The sequence below is a fragment of the Gymnodraco acuticeps genome, unplaced genomic scaffold (genome assembly GCF_902827175.1).
Source record: "Gymnodraco acuticeps unplaced genomic scaffold, fGymAcu1.1, whole genome shotgun sequence".
NCBI classification, from domain to species: Eukaryota; Metazoa; Chordata; class Actinopteri; order Perciformes; family Bathydraconidae; genus Gymnodraco; species Gymnodraco acuticeps.
In genome coordinates this window covers 2,181,123-2,199,599 of record NW_022990693.1, presented here as the reverse complement: position 1 = coordinate 2,199,599, position 18,477 = coordinate 2,181,123, and the positions used below count along the sequence as shown (strand labels likewise).

General features: G+C 42.5%; 1 protein-coding gene and 1 long non-coding RNA gene across 5 annotated transcripts in view; one reads left to right on the top strand and one right to left on the bottom strand.

Annotated features, from left to right (window-relative positions):
* ppp1r13l (protein phosphatase 1, regulatory subunit 13 like) overlaps positions 1 to 16,656 on the top strand; it is a 34,019-nt gene extending 17,363 nt beyond the window's left edge. For 2 of the 4 annotated variants that reach the window (XM_034230591.1, XM_034230592.1), the window contains 12 exons: positions 612 to 674; positions 781 to 887; positions 1,213 to 1,735; positions 5,934 to 6,026; positions 6,187 to 6,275; positions 8,440 to 8,809; positions 9,883 to 10,325; positions 12,532 to 12,663; positions 13,215 to 13,348; positions 14,278 to 14,444; positions 15,205 to 15,398; positions 16,487 to 16,656. In XM_034230591.1, the coding sequence (XP_034086482.1) occupies positions 638 to 674; positions 781 to 887; positions 1,213 to 1,735; positions 5,934 to 6,026; positions 6,187 to 6,275; positions 8,440 to 8,809; positions 9,883 to 10,325; positions 12,532 to 12,663; positions 13,215 to 13,348; positions 14,278 to 14,444; positions 15,205 to 15,398; positions 16,487 to 16,522 (2,325 nt within the window). In that variant the 5' untranslated portion in view covers positions 612 to 637 and the 3' untranslated portion in view covers positions 16,523 to 16,656. The remainder of the gene's footprint in view (positions 1 to 611; positions 675 to 780; positions 888 to 1,212; positions 1,736 to 5,933; positions 6,027 to 6,186; positions 6,276 to 8,439; positions 8,810 to 9,882; positions 10,326 to 12,531; positions 12,664 to 13,214; positions 13,349 to 14,277; positions 14,445 to 15,204; positions 15,399 to 16,486) is intronic. The other 2 variants (XM_034230593.1, XM_034230594.1) reach the window with 2 other exon arrangements.
* On the bottom strand, positions 15,011 to 17,518 carry LOC117555656. The gene is made up of 2 exons (XR_004570429.1): positions 17,458 to 17,518; positions 15,011 to 15,927 (listed from the first exon to the last, which is right to left on the bottom strand). It is a non-coding gene; the product is annotated as an uncharacterized LOC117555656 (long non-coding RNA).
* Positions 17,519 to 18,477: the final 959 nt, after the last annotated feature.

Below are 18,477 nucleotides of genomic sequence, written 5' to 3'. Positions count from 1 at the left end.
TTAGTATATATGCCATCCACATGAGTATCTGTCTGTGTGAAACTGGCTTTACAACAGACCAGCCATAAGTGACATCAGGCTTGAACACCTGGGAACACAGATACATTGTTGAGTCAGCTACCAGGACAGACACTTTCTGTTTCCCTTAAAAGGGTCTTCAAAGGGCTGTGATGTAATTTAGTGGTGTGATCCGCCACATACAGTAACTCAGTTCCAGCATGCCTTTAATGTTTTTAAGAGTCTTTTTCAGCTGTTAAAGTATGTGGCAATTGGGGCTTGTTAACACATGAATGGAGTTCACAGTACGTGTAGAAAGTTGGCTCTTTGTCAGAGCGCCTGAAGGTGGGAGAGGAGCCTGCAGCAGGAGAGACAGGGTAGGGTTAAACACTCCTTAGCAGTTTGAAGACGCAGCAAGATTGACATTTATTGAATCAAAGTAAGGCTCAGGGGAATGGAATGAGAGCCAGCGGGGCTGATTGCACGGCCTGCTCCTATGAATCATTCTTGTATTTTAGGTTGTGCTACAAGTGCTGAATGGGAATACATCTTAAGAGATTATGAAAACATTGTCAGTTAAAAGGTGGTGTGTGTGTGGTGTTTTCTTTCGACAGGAGCCAGGCGCTACTACCTCACAGCCATGAGTTCTCAGACCAGCTTTGGCAGCAGCATGCTGTGTGAGTTTCCACTAACCCTACATGTATCTTGCCTGGTGTATATTATTGCCCTTGGGGGGAATACCCTATGCTAATTGTCTGCGGTGATAATGTGTTTTGATTTCAGTCCAGAATATAAACGATGACCTGAACGCATCGCTGGCTACAGCAGATGAGTTATCCAGAGAGTTCAACTCCCTGCTGAAGGAGGCCTCCTCCAACAACAACACTCAGGTACTCACACTCACACACAGCTCACTACTAGCTTTCCTTCCTCATAGCAAGCCTCTAGCATGTCGCTAACACCCGGGATTCCCATTAGCCTTCCTACGTCATACTTTCCTCAAAGTTAAAATGTGTTTCTGGGGTTGATCCGTCTATATTCTAGAGAAAATTGAATGCACAACTGTACTGGTCAGTAAAAGCTAAAGCCCTTGACAAACACAAGTCTTATCCATTGGCAGCATGTCAAAGACTTGATGATGCAGCAGTTGTTGAATTCTAACAAATTAAGTCTTTGTTAAAAACAATGCTCATAACAGATCAATCTTTCCTTTAGACCAGCTCTGAAGTCTCCCCGGAGAAGCCTAAGAGGGTGTCGAGTGGCAGCAGTAATGGAAGCTCCAGCTCCAAGCCTTTATCCCCGAGCTCAACAACTGCCCGTCCGTTGGACTCCGTCTTCTCCAGCAGTAAGAGCGCATCCCCTCCGGTCTTCTACACCAGTCCGGTGTCATCCCCCAAGATCCAGAGGGCGCACTCTCCACTTCCTCGGGCTGGATCCGACAGCTACTCGTACGGCCAGCAGGGCCCCAGGATGGCACCTAACAGCCCGAGGCACAACTCCCCTTCTCAGTACGACAGGAGCCCACGAAGCTCCACCAGTTACATGGAGAGAAGCTCTTCTCCAAGTTTCATGGCTGTTCCTGCCTCGCCCTTCACCTCATCCTCCAAATTGCTGAGCCCTTACGACGGGAGCCAGATGGGCCACAGGTCGCCTCAGGGAAAAAGAAGCCGCTCCCCCGTTTCTTCGAACTATCCTATGTCCAGCACACTTCCCAGAAACCTTGGTGTCAGGCAACCTGGTAAGAAGGGTTAGATGGGGCCAACTTTACCCAATAGAAACGTTAAATGATCATGCTATCAGATAAACGTTATCCTGTTGTAGTTCATTGTATCTGTTTTTAAATTCACTACAGTGTAGTTGTGTATATGATATGAAAAACGTAGGTCACAGGCTCCTCAACAATGCAATATAAATATATACAAGACATAAAAAAAGAGGAAAATAACTATAGAAAAATTGTACAAGCTCAAGTGTTACATAGTATTGTGACCTGTGAAATGAAACTGTCTCTGAGTCTGGTGGTTTCTGACCGGATGCTGCGGTAACGCCTGCCAGACGGCAGCAGACTGAACAGTTTGTGGCTGGGGTGATGGGGGTATTTTATAATCCTGAGGGCTTTCTTCCTGAGGTCCTCCATGGATGGCAGCTCCGTCCTGGTGATGTTCTGTGCAGTTTTCACCACCCTCTGTAGAGTCTTACGATTGAGGGCGGTGCAGCTGTCAGAATGCTCTCTATGGTGCACCTGTAGAAGGTCAGAATGCTCTCTATGGTGCACCTGTAGAAGGTCAGGATCCTCTCTATGGTGCACCTGTAGAAGGTCAGGATGCTCTCTATGGTGCAGCTGTAGAAGGTCAGGATCCTCTCTATGGAGCACCTGTAGAAGGTCAGGATCCTCTCTATGGTGCACCTGTAGAAGGTCAGGATCCTCTCTATGGTGCACCTGTAGAAGGTCAGGATCCTCTCTATGGTGCACCTGGTCAGAATGCTCTCTATGGTGCACCTGTAGAAGGTCAGGATCCTCTCTATGGTGCACCTGTAGAAGGTCAGGATCCTCTCTATGGTGCACCTGATCAGAATGCTCTCTATGGTGCACCTGTAGAAGGTCAGGATCCTCTCTATGGTGCACCTGTAGAAGGTCAGGATGCTCTCTATGGTACACCTGTAGAAGGTCAGGATGCTCTCTATGGTGCACCTGTAGAAGGTCAGGATCCTCTCTATGGTGCACCTGTAGAAGGTCAGGATCCTCTCTATGGTGCACCTGTAGAAGGTCAGGATCCTCTCTATGGTGCACCTGTAGAAGGTCAGGATGCTCTCTATGGTGCACCTGTAGAAGGTCAGGATCCTCTCTATGGTGCACCTGTAGAAGGTCAGGATGCTCTCTATGGAGCACTTGTAGAAGGTCAGGATGCTCTCTATGGTGCACCTGTAGGAGGTCAGGATGCTCTCTGTGGAGCACCTGTAGAAGGTCAGGATGCTCTCTATGGTGCACCTGTAGAAGGTCAGGATGCTCTCTGTGGAGCACCTGTAGAAGTTCAGGATGCTCTCTATGGTGCACCTGTAGAAGGTCAGGATCCTCTCTATGGTGCACCTGTAGAAGGTCAGGATGCTCTCTATGGTACACCTGTAGAAGGTCAGGATGCTCTCTATGGTGCACCTGTAGAAGGTCAGGATGCTCTCTATGGTGCACCTGTAGAAGGTCAGGATGCTCTATGGTGGACCTGTAGAAGGTCAGGATGCTCTCTATGGTGCACCTGTAGAAGGTCAGGATCCTCTCTATGGTGCACCTGTAGAAGGTCAGGATGCTCTCTATGGTTGCACCTGTAGAAGGTCAGGATGCTCTCTATGGTGCACCTGTAGAAGGTCAGGATGCTCTCTATGGTGCACCTGTAGAAGGTCAGGATCCTCTCTATGGAGCACCTGTAGAAGGTCAGGATGCTCTCTATGGTACACCTGTAGAAGGTCAGGACGCTCTCTATGGTGCACCTGTAGAAGGTCAGGACGCTCTCTATGGTACACCTGTAGAAGGTCAGGACGCTCTCTATGGTACACCTATAGAAGGTCAGGATGCTCTCTATGGTGCACCTGTAGAAGTTGCAGGGTAACTCCAATCTTCTCTAGCGGCCAAAACAAGAAAACGCAGTCGCTCCAGTTTGCCATGAAAAATAATTTAAAGGGGACCTATCATGCAAAATGCACTTTGTGATGTATTTTATACATAAATATGTGTCCCCGGTGTGTCGGGGAACTCAAGCAGCGTCAGGAAATAAAACCCTCTCTCTTTTCCTCCGTACCCACATCTTTTAAAAACGGGGGTACAACGAGCGGATACAGATTTGCTGCCGATATGACGTCAAATCGGCGGCGGACCCACAGAAAGTTGCTATCAGAAACAATGCCTGACGTGTTTTGGACGTCTTTGTTTACATTAGCAAGCCTCGCTAACACTCAGAGCTAACCTGTACTGAAGAGCACATGTGTTTAAAAAGCAGGAAATAAAGAAAGGAACTCACTTTGTGATAAACCTGCAAGAGAAAAAGCATTTGAGCTCCATACTGGTTCAGAAATAATCCTTGACGTGGTTTAAACAGGATGGCGTTTTATCACAGCAGAATTTAACTTTATCTCCGGTAGAATTCTGATCAGGCATTAGCTCCGCCTCCTCTTTTTTTCTTTTTCAAGCTAAGGACCAAAAATCTGCGTTTCTCTAACAGGGCTGCAAAAGAGGGGTATGAGCAGTATGAGGCATGGCTACAAAGGGTGAACTGTTTGGTATTTTAAGCAAAAAACTTCACATGTTTTGTATAGGTATGGCCCTACAATATATTTTTCCAATATAGCATGATAGGTCCACTTTAACTACTCTGGCTCAATGTCACGGTTCCCTTTAAGAGATTTTTTAACTCTACAAATAAAAGGTCTTGGAGAAATACTGGCCTATAAATGGATGCAATACTGAACGTTAGTACAGTGGTTCTCAAACTTTTTCTGTCATTCCCCACTTTGTTCCTCATCGCTCCAATCAAATGGTAGGCCAAGCTTAAAATTGTCAAATGTATTGTTCTATAACAGGGGTCTCCAACCTTTTTTAGGATGAGAGCTGAGAGAGATGAGGATGAGAGAAAAAAATAAAACAAGTCGTGGGCTACTTTTACTCCTCTTTTTGTTGTTTTTTGCAGTGTATATATTTAGCACATTTTAACATTATTATATGCTGACCTTTAACCTTTGTGTGCTGTCTGGGTCTGTGGGACCCGTTTTCACTGTTTACTAAAAGAACATGTATGCAATTTAATTATTTTAACCTGCTTTATTTGGGAGTGGACCTCACATGCTCTAGGGCAGTGCTTCTCAAAGTGTGGTCCGCGGACCACTGGTGGTCCGTGAGCGCCCCCTAGTGGTCCGTGAGTATATTGGTAAAATTTCACATTTGAAATAAATTAATTAATTAAAGTTTTCCGCACTCTCGCGGGAATATCTCTGCAATGGAGCGAGCTTAAGTTTCACTTTCGATTGCATGATATAGCCCAGCGCAACACCTTCATCACACATGTGGCCACTTGTTTGTACCATTTTCAGGCGATTTGTAAAAAACAATGTGTTTTTGGATATTTGTGGAGTTAGGTGGTCCGCGAGTATTTTTTTATTGGTTAAGTGGTCCTTGGTATGAAAAAGTTTGAGAAACACTGCTCTAGGGGGAAGATATTTTTTTGAATGTTGAAGTGCAATGCATCAATCTGGTGCACTTTGAGCACAAAATGAATGTATGGATACATCTCTCAACACTCGGATTAAAGAGAGCTGTATACTTTTCAATAATCCAAACATCTTTAGAATATGATCACAACCAATAACAAATCATTTAAACTTGTTTATTCTTATCTTATGTTACCTAGTTACCTAGGGAGCGGTGGTGGCGAAGTCGATAGGGACTTGGCTTGGCAACTGGAAGGTCACCAGTTCAAGTCCCGGCAAGACCAAGTTCTACCGAGGTGTCCCTGAGCAAGGCACTGTTCAAAATGGCAACTGGATGGGTCAAATGCAGAGAAACAATTTCCCCACGAGGGATTAATAAAAGTCCATCTTAATCTTAGTTAGCATTCTTTCTTTTTATTTATGCATATTTTACTTTCACTATTCACTCCCCTTTTAAACCGTTAAAGGTGTGCTCTCTCTCTCTCGCTCTCTGTCTCGCTCGCTCACAGAGGCTGTGTGCTCCTCCGTGGCGATGATGGCTTGCGTTAAAAAAATAAAATAAACATATTTGTAAAGTTGGGGGGACACAAACGGGATTTCGAAAAATGTCACGGTTAAACTCCTTATGAAGTGGAGAGGTGCCGCTCACTTTGAGAAACTCTGCCTTAGTAACACCACCCTTTATCTGGCAATCATTTTGTGTTCCTTTCACTTTATTTCTCAATCTTTTGTTCCTCTCCTAGAGGAGGGTGTGCACCGGCAGAAGAACTCAGGCAAGTGGAGCGAGACAGATCTAGACGTGTCCTACGACAAGAAACCTCACCACACCTATGACAGTTGGTTTATTTTTGCTACTTTCTCAACTTCTATTTCTTAAGGGAAGTCTTGGAATTAGGCCAGGACAAAACTATTTGGATTCAAGGCCTGAGGTGCCCTGGCGCTCTGCCTGTCCAGTATGTGGTCTCTGTGTTCTAACTTCACACTTTCCTGTTGCAGAGACAGAGTGGCTACAGCCGTCTGTGCCAAATAGCAGCTGGAGAGAGTCCAACCTCGATGGCCCCCTTCCGGCCCCAAGCCCAAAAAAGGTGGGTGGTGTTAACAGAGAGGCGTTCAAATAGCTACTCTGATAGATTCATTTGCCTGGCTTATGTTGTAGCCCAAACTTTTATTACTACAGAGTTCCACAAATTGGGAGTAGCTGCAAGTCACCTGGCACTGTTAGGCACAGATGACAACAGAGTGAATGGAGGTGAATGTGGGGGAGGATAGGAGTTACAAAAGCCTGTTGAATGAAAAGACTCAGTTATATAATTCTTGACTCAATGGCTCAGAAAAATGCAATAATTACAATGATACTGGCTTGCCTACTCTATCATTATTCATCTAATAAATCTTGTTTTAAGGATTATTTTCCTTTTGTTTTTTTAATTTGTATTATTAAATGATTGTACCCTTTGGTTCTGGGTAGGTAGGTTTTGTAATGATAGTTGAACCACAGTGTTTTGCTGTAAAATATAAAAACAACAAGCAAAAAGATTGTTAAAAGCTCCATAGAGATGTTAATGTACAGTATGTGATGATTCTCCGGGGCATTACAAACCAAGAGCCTCCTCAACTCATAGCATTTAGTTCCTACAAGATGATTTCTCAATTTTTGGCATCAATCGAAATAGCTTATAGTGGTGCAACAGAATCAGTGTTACTTGCTTAAGTTAAGTTGACTCAGAAAATATTTGCCTCCACATTGTCCACCTGAGCTTAACTTAAGTGTTTATTTTTATTTATTTTGGTTCATCAATGACTTTTGTTCTATTGTACCCCCTTTGTACTCAAACACACAATCCATATTCTTCAAGTCAATCAAAGAACTAGATTCCTATACCGGATCTCCTCTCTGGTAAACAAAAACACCCTGAAAACTCTGGCAGGAGCACTCATTCAAGGGTACTATGACTATGCTTGCACGTCATGGTACCATAGCACCTCCAAGGCTCTAAAAATAAAACTTCAAACATCGCAAAATAAACTGGTCAGACTACTGCTTGACCTTTCATCTAGAACCCACCTCACCTCTGCCCACTTTGACAACCTAGGATGGCTTAGAGTAGACGACAGAGTACAGCTACTTGCAATGGGCCTGGTCTACAAGATCCACTACACCTCTATGGTACCCATGTACATGTCAAAATTCTTCCCAAAGGTCAAGGAATACCATGATCCTAACACCAGAGGGAGCTCCACAAATCATGTGAAACCCAGATTTGGCACAAAAAAGGGGGAATACACGTTTCGCAATTATGCCACATCAAGGTGGAACGCTCTTCCCACAACTGTAAAGGAAAGTAAAACTATACTTACCTTCAAAACCTCTCTTAAAGAGCACCTTCGGGGGAGAGCATTGCAAAACTGGCCCCGGTAATGGTACAAATCTCAACCTGTCGTTCAATGGACAGCTTCCCCCCCCCCCCCCATCTATGTATATACTCGCATTTTAGACTCTGTTACTAACTGTATATCTGTAGACTTGGTATGTCTTAAATGTCCGGTTAGGATGTATTAGAACGAAATCTAAAATGAAAATTGTAAACAAGCAATCTGTATGTAAAAAAACCCACCTGTATGTAAATTGTAAATAAGCCATCTGTATGTCAAATATGTCTTATATGTCTTAAATGATATGATGAATTGGAAATGGGGGACCCTGATGTAAACAAGACGAAAGTCTTTCTCTGGTCTGCATCCCCTTAACAATTGTATGTTTTGAGCTGTACTGTACTGTACCCAATATACAAGCTGTTAATAAACTTTTCAATCAATCAATCAATGCTGTTAAATAGAAATAAAAAGCTAAAAGAGGATACAAAGGTGGTCATTTGATTATCTGCAAACGTGGGGACAAAAAGGCTGAGAAGAAACACATCAATGATTTTAGGCAATGAAATTGGGGTCAGTGTGGTGGATTCGATAAGACATGGCACAATAGAAGGGCAACATCTCAAATATGTAAATACATACTAAGCATAATAATGTTATATATTTGGATTGCAAAAACATTTCTCAGACCGTTTTCATTTGTCAGTTAACCTTTCTTGGTTCTTAACCTAATTTTTATAATTATTTTTACAAATATGATTTAAAAAAGAGACACCAATGATTATCCATAATCAGATAAATTAAACTCCAAGTTATACAGTCATTTGATTCAGTGGAGTAGGATGACATGTATTCCTCTTTTTCTTTCTGTTCAAGGATCCTCGCTCTCAAAATCTCAAGTTTTCCCACGCGTCTCTCCCGCGTAACATGCGTATAACAGTGCCTCCAGATGTTTCATCCCCAGTCCACTCCCCATACCAGCCTCAGCCCATCATCTCCCGTATTTCTATCCCCCCAACATCGTGTCCGTCCCGCCAGCGCAAGCCCATCCCTCTCTCTGTCATCATGCGTCTACAAAACCCCCGCTGGGAAGGAAGACCAGTCCCCCACCCCAGACTAATGGGAGGAGACGGTGATATGGCCCCTTACCCATCCGTACCATTTCCGAGGGAATTCTTCCACCAACTTGTACCCCCGTCACTGCAGCACCCACCTGAGCTGAGACAGCCGGCAGTGTACAGTGACGGTAAACTCATTTATCATCTGCATACACACACATTCTGACTCTCCCATGTGTTTCCATCATGGAAACAAAGGGGACTTCTTGACATGCATACATTTAAATCTCTTTTACTTTGAAGTTTTGAAAATGCACCACTACTGCATACTGTTGGCTCGGTCTAATGAAAGATGCATCCATATAAACATACATACACATTCTTAAACTTGCATAAAGCATAAAATGTGAAAAGTCTGCTAGCACTGAAAACACACTGACTGACAGTATTAAGCACGGGTACACAGTGCACATTATTTAGATACAAGTTGTTACCCTTCTGGTATTAGTCCTTATAAGCGCACAGGCGACACATTGTTTCACACAACACACTCGCCTTTTAACATGTAAATCTACAATATAAATATGCAATATAAATCTCATATCTGCATTACCGCTATAATGTTACACTTACACAATAATTGTACATCTGTGTCACAACTTTTCACCACTTTGGCTCACCTGAAAATACTGAAACAAAAGCACATCAATGCAATGTGGCTAAATACTTTCAGCTAGGTCTATGGAGTTACGCATCTGTATGAACATTGATGTACATTCTTATAAGTCTGCTGCAATTAACCCGCAAAACACACTGACAAACTTGTATTTAGCTACAGGTGCTAACACTACTGGAACTAGTCCATACCATACCATACACGTGTACTACTTTTATCATTTTTATGACCTCTTTTGCGTTCCTGAAAACACTAGCACATCACAGCTTAATTCTATCGGCTAGGTCTAATAAATGAAGCGTCTGCCACTTCTGCTTCTCACATTATGATCCCCTAAGGGCCCGTGTGAGCTTCACTCAACTTTACCATAACTTTACTACTGTAATATATTACATTTGCCATGACACATGGACATATATCCGATCATTCTAGGTTACTCAAATATTAGAAAATGTGCTTATACTAATGATTACAGTTCCCATGTATATTAACATTTGAATCCAGCATTATGGCCAAGCATTACTGTGACACCGCTTTCACATGATCTTTGTTTAACCAACATTTCAAATGTGTCCATCTTTGCAGTGCTGAATTCCGGGGATATAGATGCAGAGTTAGAGCGGCTGGACTTAGTTCATCACATGCCTGTGATTCAGGAGACTCCTAACACACCAGAGGGCAGCAGCGAGGGTATGGCCCCAGCCCCCCGGCCCCTCAGCCCCACCAGGATGCAGCCAGTGGTGGCCCAGAGCGAGCAGATCCCCAACCTGGAGGAGCTGCTCCGCATCCGAGCAGAGATCCCCCGGGCCCTGAAGCGGCGGGGCTCCCAGGATCCTTCCAAGCCACTGAAGAGTGCCTCCCACTACCAGCCCAACCAGTACAAAAACCTAATTGACAAGCTTTTCCGCAAGAAGGCCCACCGTCAGAAGGGGGAGAAGGGGAGTGATACCAGCAGCTCCTCAGAAGAAGAGGACTTCGCTACACCTCCTGCACATCTACCTGCAGCCACGATGCAGCAAGATCTCAGAGTAAGAAAAGGGTTAGAGCGACTGAGGATGTTATAGTCTCTGGACAAGTAGAACTATGTAAATTGTCTTTAGAAATGCCTAATTAATTATGTAAGGGACAACATGCAATGCGCTTGTCATTATTATGAGCAGAACCTAGTATAGCTTCCACTAAGAACATAGACCGTGCTAAAGTGTATCAACGGCTTAACTGCCGCGATAACAACCTAACTTAAAAATGTATTCTTTAAGCACTACCAGAGCCTACATGTATAAGTGTTTACTCCCCGTCTGTCTGTCTTCTTCTGCTGTTCCCTTTAGTGTTAACTTCCCGTCTGTCTTCTTCTGCTGTTCCCTTTAGTGTCTATTTCCTGTCTGTCTTCTTCTGCTGTTCCCTTCAGTGTTAACTTCCTGTCGCTCTTCTTCTGCTGTTCCCTTTAGTGTCTACTTCCTGTCTGTCTTCTTCTGCTGTTCCCTTTAGTGTTAACTTCCTGTTACTCTTCTTCTGCTGTTCCCTATAGTGTTAACTTCCTGTCTGTCTCCTTCTGCTGTTCCCTTTAGTGTTAACTTCCCGTCTGCCTTCTTCTGCTGTTCCCTTTAGTGTTAACTTCCCGTCTGCCTTCTTCTGCTGTTCCCTTTAGTGTTAACTTCCCGTCTGTCTTCTTCTGCTGTTCCCTTTAGTGTTAACTTCCCTTCTGTCTTCTTCTGCTGTTCCCTTTAGTGTCTACTTCCTGTCTGTCTTCTTCTGCTGTTCCCTTTAGTGTTAACTTCCTGTCGCTCTTCTTCTGATGTTCCCTTTAGTGTTAACTTCCTGTCTGTCTTCTTCTGCTGTTCCCTTTAGTGTTAACTTCCTGTCGCTCTTCTTCTGCTGTTCCCTTTAGTGTTAACTTCCTGTCTGTCTCCTTCTGCTGTTCCCTTTAGTGTTAACTTCCCGTCTGTCTCCTTCAGCTGTTCCCATTAGTGTTAACTTCCCGTCTGCCTTATTCTGCTGTTCCCTTTAGTGTTAACTTCCTGTCTGTCTTCTTCTGCTGTTCCCTTTAGTGTTAACTTCCTGTCTGTCTCCTTCTGCTGTTCCCTTTAGTGTTAACTTCCCGTCTGTCTCCTTCTGCTGTTCCCATTAGTGTTAACTTCCCGTCTGCCTTCTTCTGCTGTTCCCTTTAGTGTTAACTTCCTGTCTGTCTCCTTCTGCTGTTCCCTTTAGTGTTAACTTCCTGTCTGTCTCCTTCTGCTGTTCCCTTTAGTGTTAACTTCCCGTCTGTCTTCTTCTGTTGTTCCCTTTAGTGTCTACTTCCTGTCTGTCTTCTTCTGCTGTTCCCTTCAGTGTTAACTTCCTGTCGCTCTTCTTCTGCTGTTCCCTTTAGTGTCTACTTCCTGTCTGTCTTCTTCTGCTGTTCCCTTTAGTGTTAACTTCCTGTCTGTCTCCTTCTGCTGTTCCCTTTAGTGTTAACTTCCCGTCTTTCTTCTTCTGCTGTTCCCTTTAGTGTTAACTTCCCGTCTGTCTTCTTCTGTTGTTCCCTTTAGTGTTAACTTCCCTTCTGTCTTCTTCTGCTGTTCCCTTTAGTGTCTACTTCCTGTCTGTCTTCTTCTGCTGTTCCCTTTAGTGTTAACTTCCTGTCGCTCTTCTTCTGCTGTTCCCTTTAGTGTCTACTTCCTGTCTGTCTTCTTCTGCTGTTCCCTTTAGTGTTAACTTCCCGTCTGTCTCCTTCTGCTGTTCCCTTTAGTGTTAACTTCCTGTCGCTCTTCTTCTGCTGTTCCCTTTAGTGTTAACTTCCTGTCTGTCTTTTTCTGCTGATTTCTCTGTCCCACAGCTCTCTAAGTCTTTAAACTCTTTCTCTCTCTTGCGCTGTTTTGTTGTTATTCTTTATTTTCTTGTTTCAAGCTCTTCACACATATAACGTATGATGGAGGAACTGAAAAACTATGGTGTTGACGTTAAACGTATCATACTTCTTTTTACGGATTAATATTACTGCACAAAGTCACTTGATCAGTGATCCTTACCAACAGTCTGCTATCGAAAAAAATCAGACAGCTGAATGTCCAAATTGCCCAATCAGAATCCAGTTCTTAAATAATCCTGAAATAATGTGCTTTCTACACTGTGTAATGGCATTTAAACATGCTAGTGGACTTACATTGCAATAATTATCAATAAAAACAGCATATTTTGTATTAGGTTCTGAAACCCTTGTGATTGATGATCTCTTCCTTTTGTTTCTCTCTCCAGCTCTACCATTCCATCCTGCGGCGACCCAAGCACAAGAGTTCTGGGAGGCGAGCCCGCCTCAGCCCGCTGGTCCTGCTGCTGGACGGGTCGCTGGTCGGAGAACTGGAGACGGTGCAGAAGGCCGTGCAGGAGGTGTGTGTGTAAATGAATATGCCTGATTGTAAATACTGCAACTTGAACTACTCTGCTGCTACTATTACTCACAGTTATACCTCACATCTACCCAATATATTAAATTCATTGCAACAAACATAGCTGATTCAGGAAAAAACAACAATTAGACATGTCTCACTTGAACTTAAACACAATCGCAGGAAACATATTGGTGCTTATTCTACATATGCGGAATTATTTTCTTGAACAAACTTCTTCAAACCAGTGGGAACTAAGAAAGCAAATTCTAGTGCAAAAATTGGTGCTCCAGTTCTGGATTTCAACTTTAGGAAGCCCTTAAGAATATGTGATATTTATATTTCGGCAATGTTTGCTGACTCTGCTTTCATTTTCTTTTGACACCTCCCTGCTGCTTCTTATTTATACAGAAATACATTCGACTGAGAGTCACTCGCAGTACAACAGCTATACTTCTATTTGAGCAAGTTGGGGGTTAGGAGCAAGTCATTTTGAAACCAGGATAAAGTCAGTAACAATAGAGAGAGGCTGATGAGAAATGTTTTCCATAGATGAGCGACCCCAGCCAACCCAACGATGAAGGCATCACCGCCCTTCACAATGGCATCTGCGGCGGCCATTACAACGTGGTGGACTTCCTGGTTCGTATTGGAGCCAATGTCAGCGCTCCAGACAGTCACGGCTGGTAAATATCTGGACATTATTTAACATCTATTTCCTGTCTCCAGTGGTGGAACGTACATTTATTCTAGTAGAATAGAATAGAATAGAAAGGAATATAATTTAAAAAATGTATTGTCATTGCACCAGGTACAACGAAATAAAAAAAGCCTGTCATGCCCATATCAACAACAAGTCAAATAAAGAAGTGCAGTAGCTATTTGTCTGTAACTGTGTGTGTTGTAGTGCTGTAGTACAGTAGTTAAGAACAAATTCCAGGTAATGAACTATTCATGTATTCACATTTTACGCTACTTCTTCTACTACTAGGTTTGTTCCTCTTGCAAAAATACTGTTCACCTTGCGTTCACCAATTCTACTGTGTATTTTACACATTTCTGTTCAAAGCCACGTTATTTCATTTGTCTATCATGTTTGATCCTTTTAACAACCTTTTTTCCTCCTCATGTATGCAACATTATTTAGTCAAGAATCAGAATACTACAAAAATGTATCCTGAGGGAAATTGGGTTTTGTGACTGTTGTTCATTTTAGAAAAGAACAATACAAAAAAAAGATTAAAATATGTAAAGATAAAAGTTTGAGTAAAATCTCCAAAAACTATAAAATTAATTTAGAAAAGAAACAAATATTTATATAAACATAAGAAGTTGAAGTTAAAATGTGCACATCATACTGCAAATATAACATTCGGTATATTACAATATATACAGTGTTGGATTAGTATTGAAACGATATATATAAATAGCACACTTTAAAGGGGTTTAGCTGCTGATGGTGAAGTCTGGCGCTCTGTAGGGCACCTTTGTGAAATTAGTCTTCCACTATGGCGACTTTTGGAGTCATGGAGTAGGTGGGAGACATTGTCCAAGATGACAAAATGTGTCTCAGCTATCTCCTGCATGTATTGACTGCCATCTCTCTGTCCCCCAGGACCCCGCTGCACTGCGCCGCCTCGTGTAACGACCGGCCCCTGTGTGAGTTCCTGGTGAGGAACGGAGCGGCGGTCATGGCCATGACGGAGAGCGACAGCGCCACCTCCTCCCAGAAGTGTGATCCTTACGCTGTCAGCTATGAAGAGTGTGAGACCTTCCTTAGAGGTGAGGCAATAACACCTACACTCACACAGACACACACCCTGTGACACAGCACTATGAAATACTAAACGTCAAACATCATAGAATGAATCATAAAGAGACATCATCTGACAGTTACTGGGCTCTGACCTTTCCAGCTGCTTGGTAAATATGACAGTTGAGTTTAGTCTCAAATATATCAATTATAGCTGATGCTGAAATACCCATCATAAACTTTATATTAATGACCCTCAACAGGACACAGTGTGATCAATGTTTACACTTTATTCTTATTTAGCAAATATTTGGTGTCCTAGTATTTGCATCCTATATAAAATAAAGCCTTTAAAAAACATAAATATTGCTTGTGTTCACTGGCAGGCTTTTTATGTAAGAAAATTAAATAGCTACACCGATTGAGGTTTTTTCAAAAAACAGTTTTCTTGCTTTGGTCAAGAAACATCACTCGTCTCCCTGTTTATTTGTACGGATTTACCCATGGTAAATTAAGAATACTAAGTTACAAGTAAAAGCCTGCATTCAAAATTGTACTTACATTAAGTAAAAGTAAAAAAGTTCAGTTCCAACAGTAAACTTTCTCAATATATTTTTTATATATATTGAAATACAGTATGTTTAGCTTGTATTAATAACATTAATCCGAAATGTAAATACATATGTAAAATAAATTACGTTGCGCGTGTCATTCCCTTTCAACTCTGTCTCTCCCAAAAATGATCCTAAAAATAAATGCATGTTGCTCCTGTCTCTCCTGTGACACCAGGGGTGGAGGAGGCCATGGGCACGGAGAACAGCGGGGTGCTGTACGCTCTGTGGAGCTACCCGGCTCAGCTAGCCGATGAGCTGAGCTTCAAAGAGGCCGACATGGTCACCATCCTGCAGAGACCTGAGGGGTCCGACTGGTGGTGGGCCTCGCTCTGTGGCAGGGAGGGCTTCGTTCCAAACAACTACTTTGGGGTAAGATGGCAATTCTGTTTTTTACAGACATGTCAATTTGAACATAGCATTTTCAGTACAAGATAATTGGTCTATATTATAATCTTTCAAAGAAAGAAAAATATCCACTCTTCCACCCATTATTGGTCATGGTCACAACATGTAATGAAAGCAAATAACTACTACAAACAGCAATTAAATACTCAATCAATTAAAACATTAAAAAACAACAATTAACTAAAGTAGAAAACAATATTGTAGTCAACATGGGAGAAATATAAAAGACAAAGTAATATGCTGAAAAGGAACATGGGGAAGGAAGAGTGTGGGTCTCTCTCTCCATTCAGTGAGCTACCTCGGATGAGTATCCAGGTTTTGTGAAAGGATTTCTGAGATCATTTTAGTGAGAATCTTTTCAAGTTGAATGCATGGAGCTCCTGTATCCACCTGTCATATGTCGGGGGGAGGTATGTTTCCATTTAAGAAGGATGGAGCTTCTTGCCAGCAGGGTTGTGAAAGCGATGACACACTGAGTCGTAGTGGGCACACTCTGAATTGGGGGACACAGAATAAAGCAGCCAGGGGGTTAGGGGCTACAATTATGTTGAGGGCCTGTTCAATAGTTTTAAAATGATTGGACCAGAAGACAGTTTGATGGGACAGGACCAAGGTCGGCCGGGGACTGTTTTCAGGCACTAAAGGCATCGCTGTCGTGGAAATAGCACCTTGCACTGCCAGACACCAATTCATAAACAATATTAAGACTTTAGCTCTGAATTCTCTCGCCATAATGCAGAACCATTACGAATAATAATTAACATTAGATTACATTTTATTTAGTTGTTGCTTTTATCGAGAGTGACTCACAATAAATGCATTCAACAATGAAGATACAAACTCCAAAAATAATAAATCCTGATAGTTCATAAGACTTCTCAAACCACTGGACGATTACTGCATTAGCTTCAAATAAATCAAAGCAACGTACGTACAGAAGTGAGAATAGTTAGCCAAATTGGAGAATTGTTGTGGAGGGTTATTTCTGTTGGCAGGATTGATTTCCTGTATCATATCAGAAAACTTTAATCGTTTTTTTTTCTTGTTTTCAGCTCTTCCCGAAGGTCCGACCTAAATCTCTCTGCTAAGCTGACCACGGTCAAACTGGTGCAGAGGACTGTCTTGTAAAAGATTAAAGGGATAGTGGAAATCCGCGAATTTTGGGTTTAACTTATGTATTTTTATTAAAAATAAGCATAATAAACAATTTTTTTTAATTTCATGCGCCTAGTTTCATTTTATTTTCAATTTTACTGCGCCCTCTCAATGAAACGAAATACTTCGGGAATCGTCGGGAATCTTCGGGTGATGACGAGAGCATAGGAAGACGGGCACAAACAATGGCGGACATTCAATAGCATTTGCATGTGAATAGCCGACCTTTATTATGGTACCGAGTATATTGCCATAAATATGATGATTGATTATCAGTAAAAAATTCTACGTGACACAACGACATTGGATTAACCTTGAGATGCGTTTTTATTCCGTTGAACACAACTTTTGATCAAAATCAAAAAAGGTAAGACGTAATTATTGTAATATTTTTGGAACCGGATGTTGTTTACTTTCTCTTTTCTGGCTGATAGCTCCAGGAATTTGAGGTCTTACAGTGATGACATTACATGTGTGGAATCTGTGGAGTCTCAGCTTTAAATCGTATATCTTGTTTGTGCAGTTAAGATAGTAATAAGGGCATTTCTACCGTGTGTTGTGTGTAAAAAAGCGTTAGCATTAGTTAGCATTGTTTCGCTCAATGCTAATTCAAAGGGTTGGTATTACTCTTGTGTTTTTTCTAGCTAACAATTGTTCTTATTGTCAGTTAGCAGAGTTTCTTACCTTTAAAAGGGTATGAAACATTAATAGTTTCATAAATGTTAAGAAGCCCTGAGACATGTGAGAGAAAAAAAACTGTGGGAGGGGTCCACTGGGGGGACCTTCGGGCTTAACTGGTTAACAATGATTAATATTTGTAAAGGCTTCAGGTGATCTTAAGATGCGTGAGCTATGCTTAGGGACCTACCAGTCAAGATTATTTGTGCGTAGGGGTGCATCATCTGGCGCCTGGTCCTGGTCATCCTCGCCATTGCCCATGCCGTGAACCATCACCTCGGGCTCGGGCTCGAACAAATAAGGACGTAATGGTCCATCGTCTGGCTCAATATTGTCACCATCGTCGCTTACTGAACCGGATTCAGATTCAGTTCCTAAAACGACATTTTCGTAGGAAAGCCGAGAGGATGTTTCTGACTCGCTATCATCACTGGATACCTCGTACAATCCTTCTTCTTTGTCTGGTATATTTGCCCTTCCACGTTCATTCTGCATAGACGCCATGGTTTGTTATCGTATCGTCTTCCTAAGTTTTCGTCACTTCCGGTTTGGCTGAGTCGAACATTTCGTTTCTAAAAAACTTCGGGGAAGCTGCAATAAAGTGCTTCTAACATGCGTAAGGCAATTATTATATTTTTTTAATCAGGTGTGATTGTTTTGGTACGTAATTATGCCTGTATATAAGTTAAAACGAAACTATTTGAGGTTCCATTTCCACTATCCCTTTAAGCTAACAGCGTCAGGACGTGTGTGTGTGTGTGTGTGTGTGTGAGTGTGGTGTGTGTGTGTGTGTGTGTGTGTGTGTGTGTGTGTGAGTGTGGTGTGGTGTGTGTGTGTGTGGTGTGTGTGTGTGTGTGTGTGTGTGTGGTGTGTGTGTGTGTGTGTGTGTGTGTGTGTGTGTGTGTGTGTGTGTGTGTGTGTGTGTGTGTGTGTGTGTGTGTGTGTGTGTGTGTGTGTGTGTGTGTGTTGTGTGTGTGTGTGTGTGGTGTGGTGTGTGTGTGTGTGTGTGTGTGTGTGTGTGTGTGGTTACGAAAGGAGAGAGGGATGGTTTGGCTCCATCAGTGGAGAAGAGTTGCAGGAGAAGTATTTATTCGGCCGTCACTGACCAAGATACATCCGAGACATCGTTTGTATCGTCTCTGCTGTAGGAAAAAGAATGCTAGTACAACTGTTATTATCCAAATGTTAGAGAGGAGGCCAGATTCCCTGC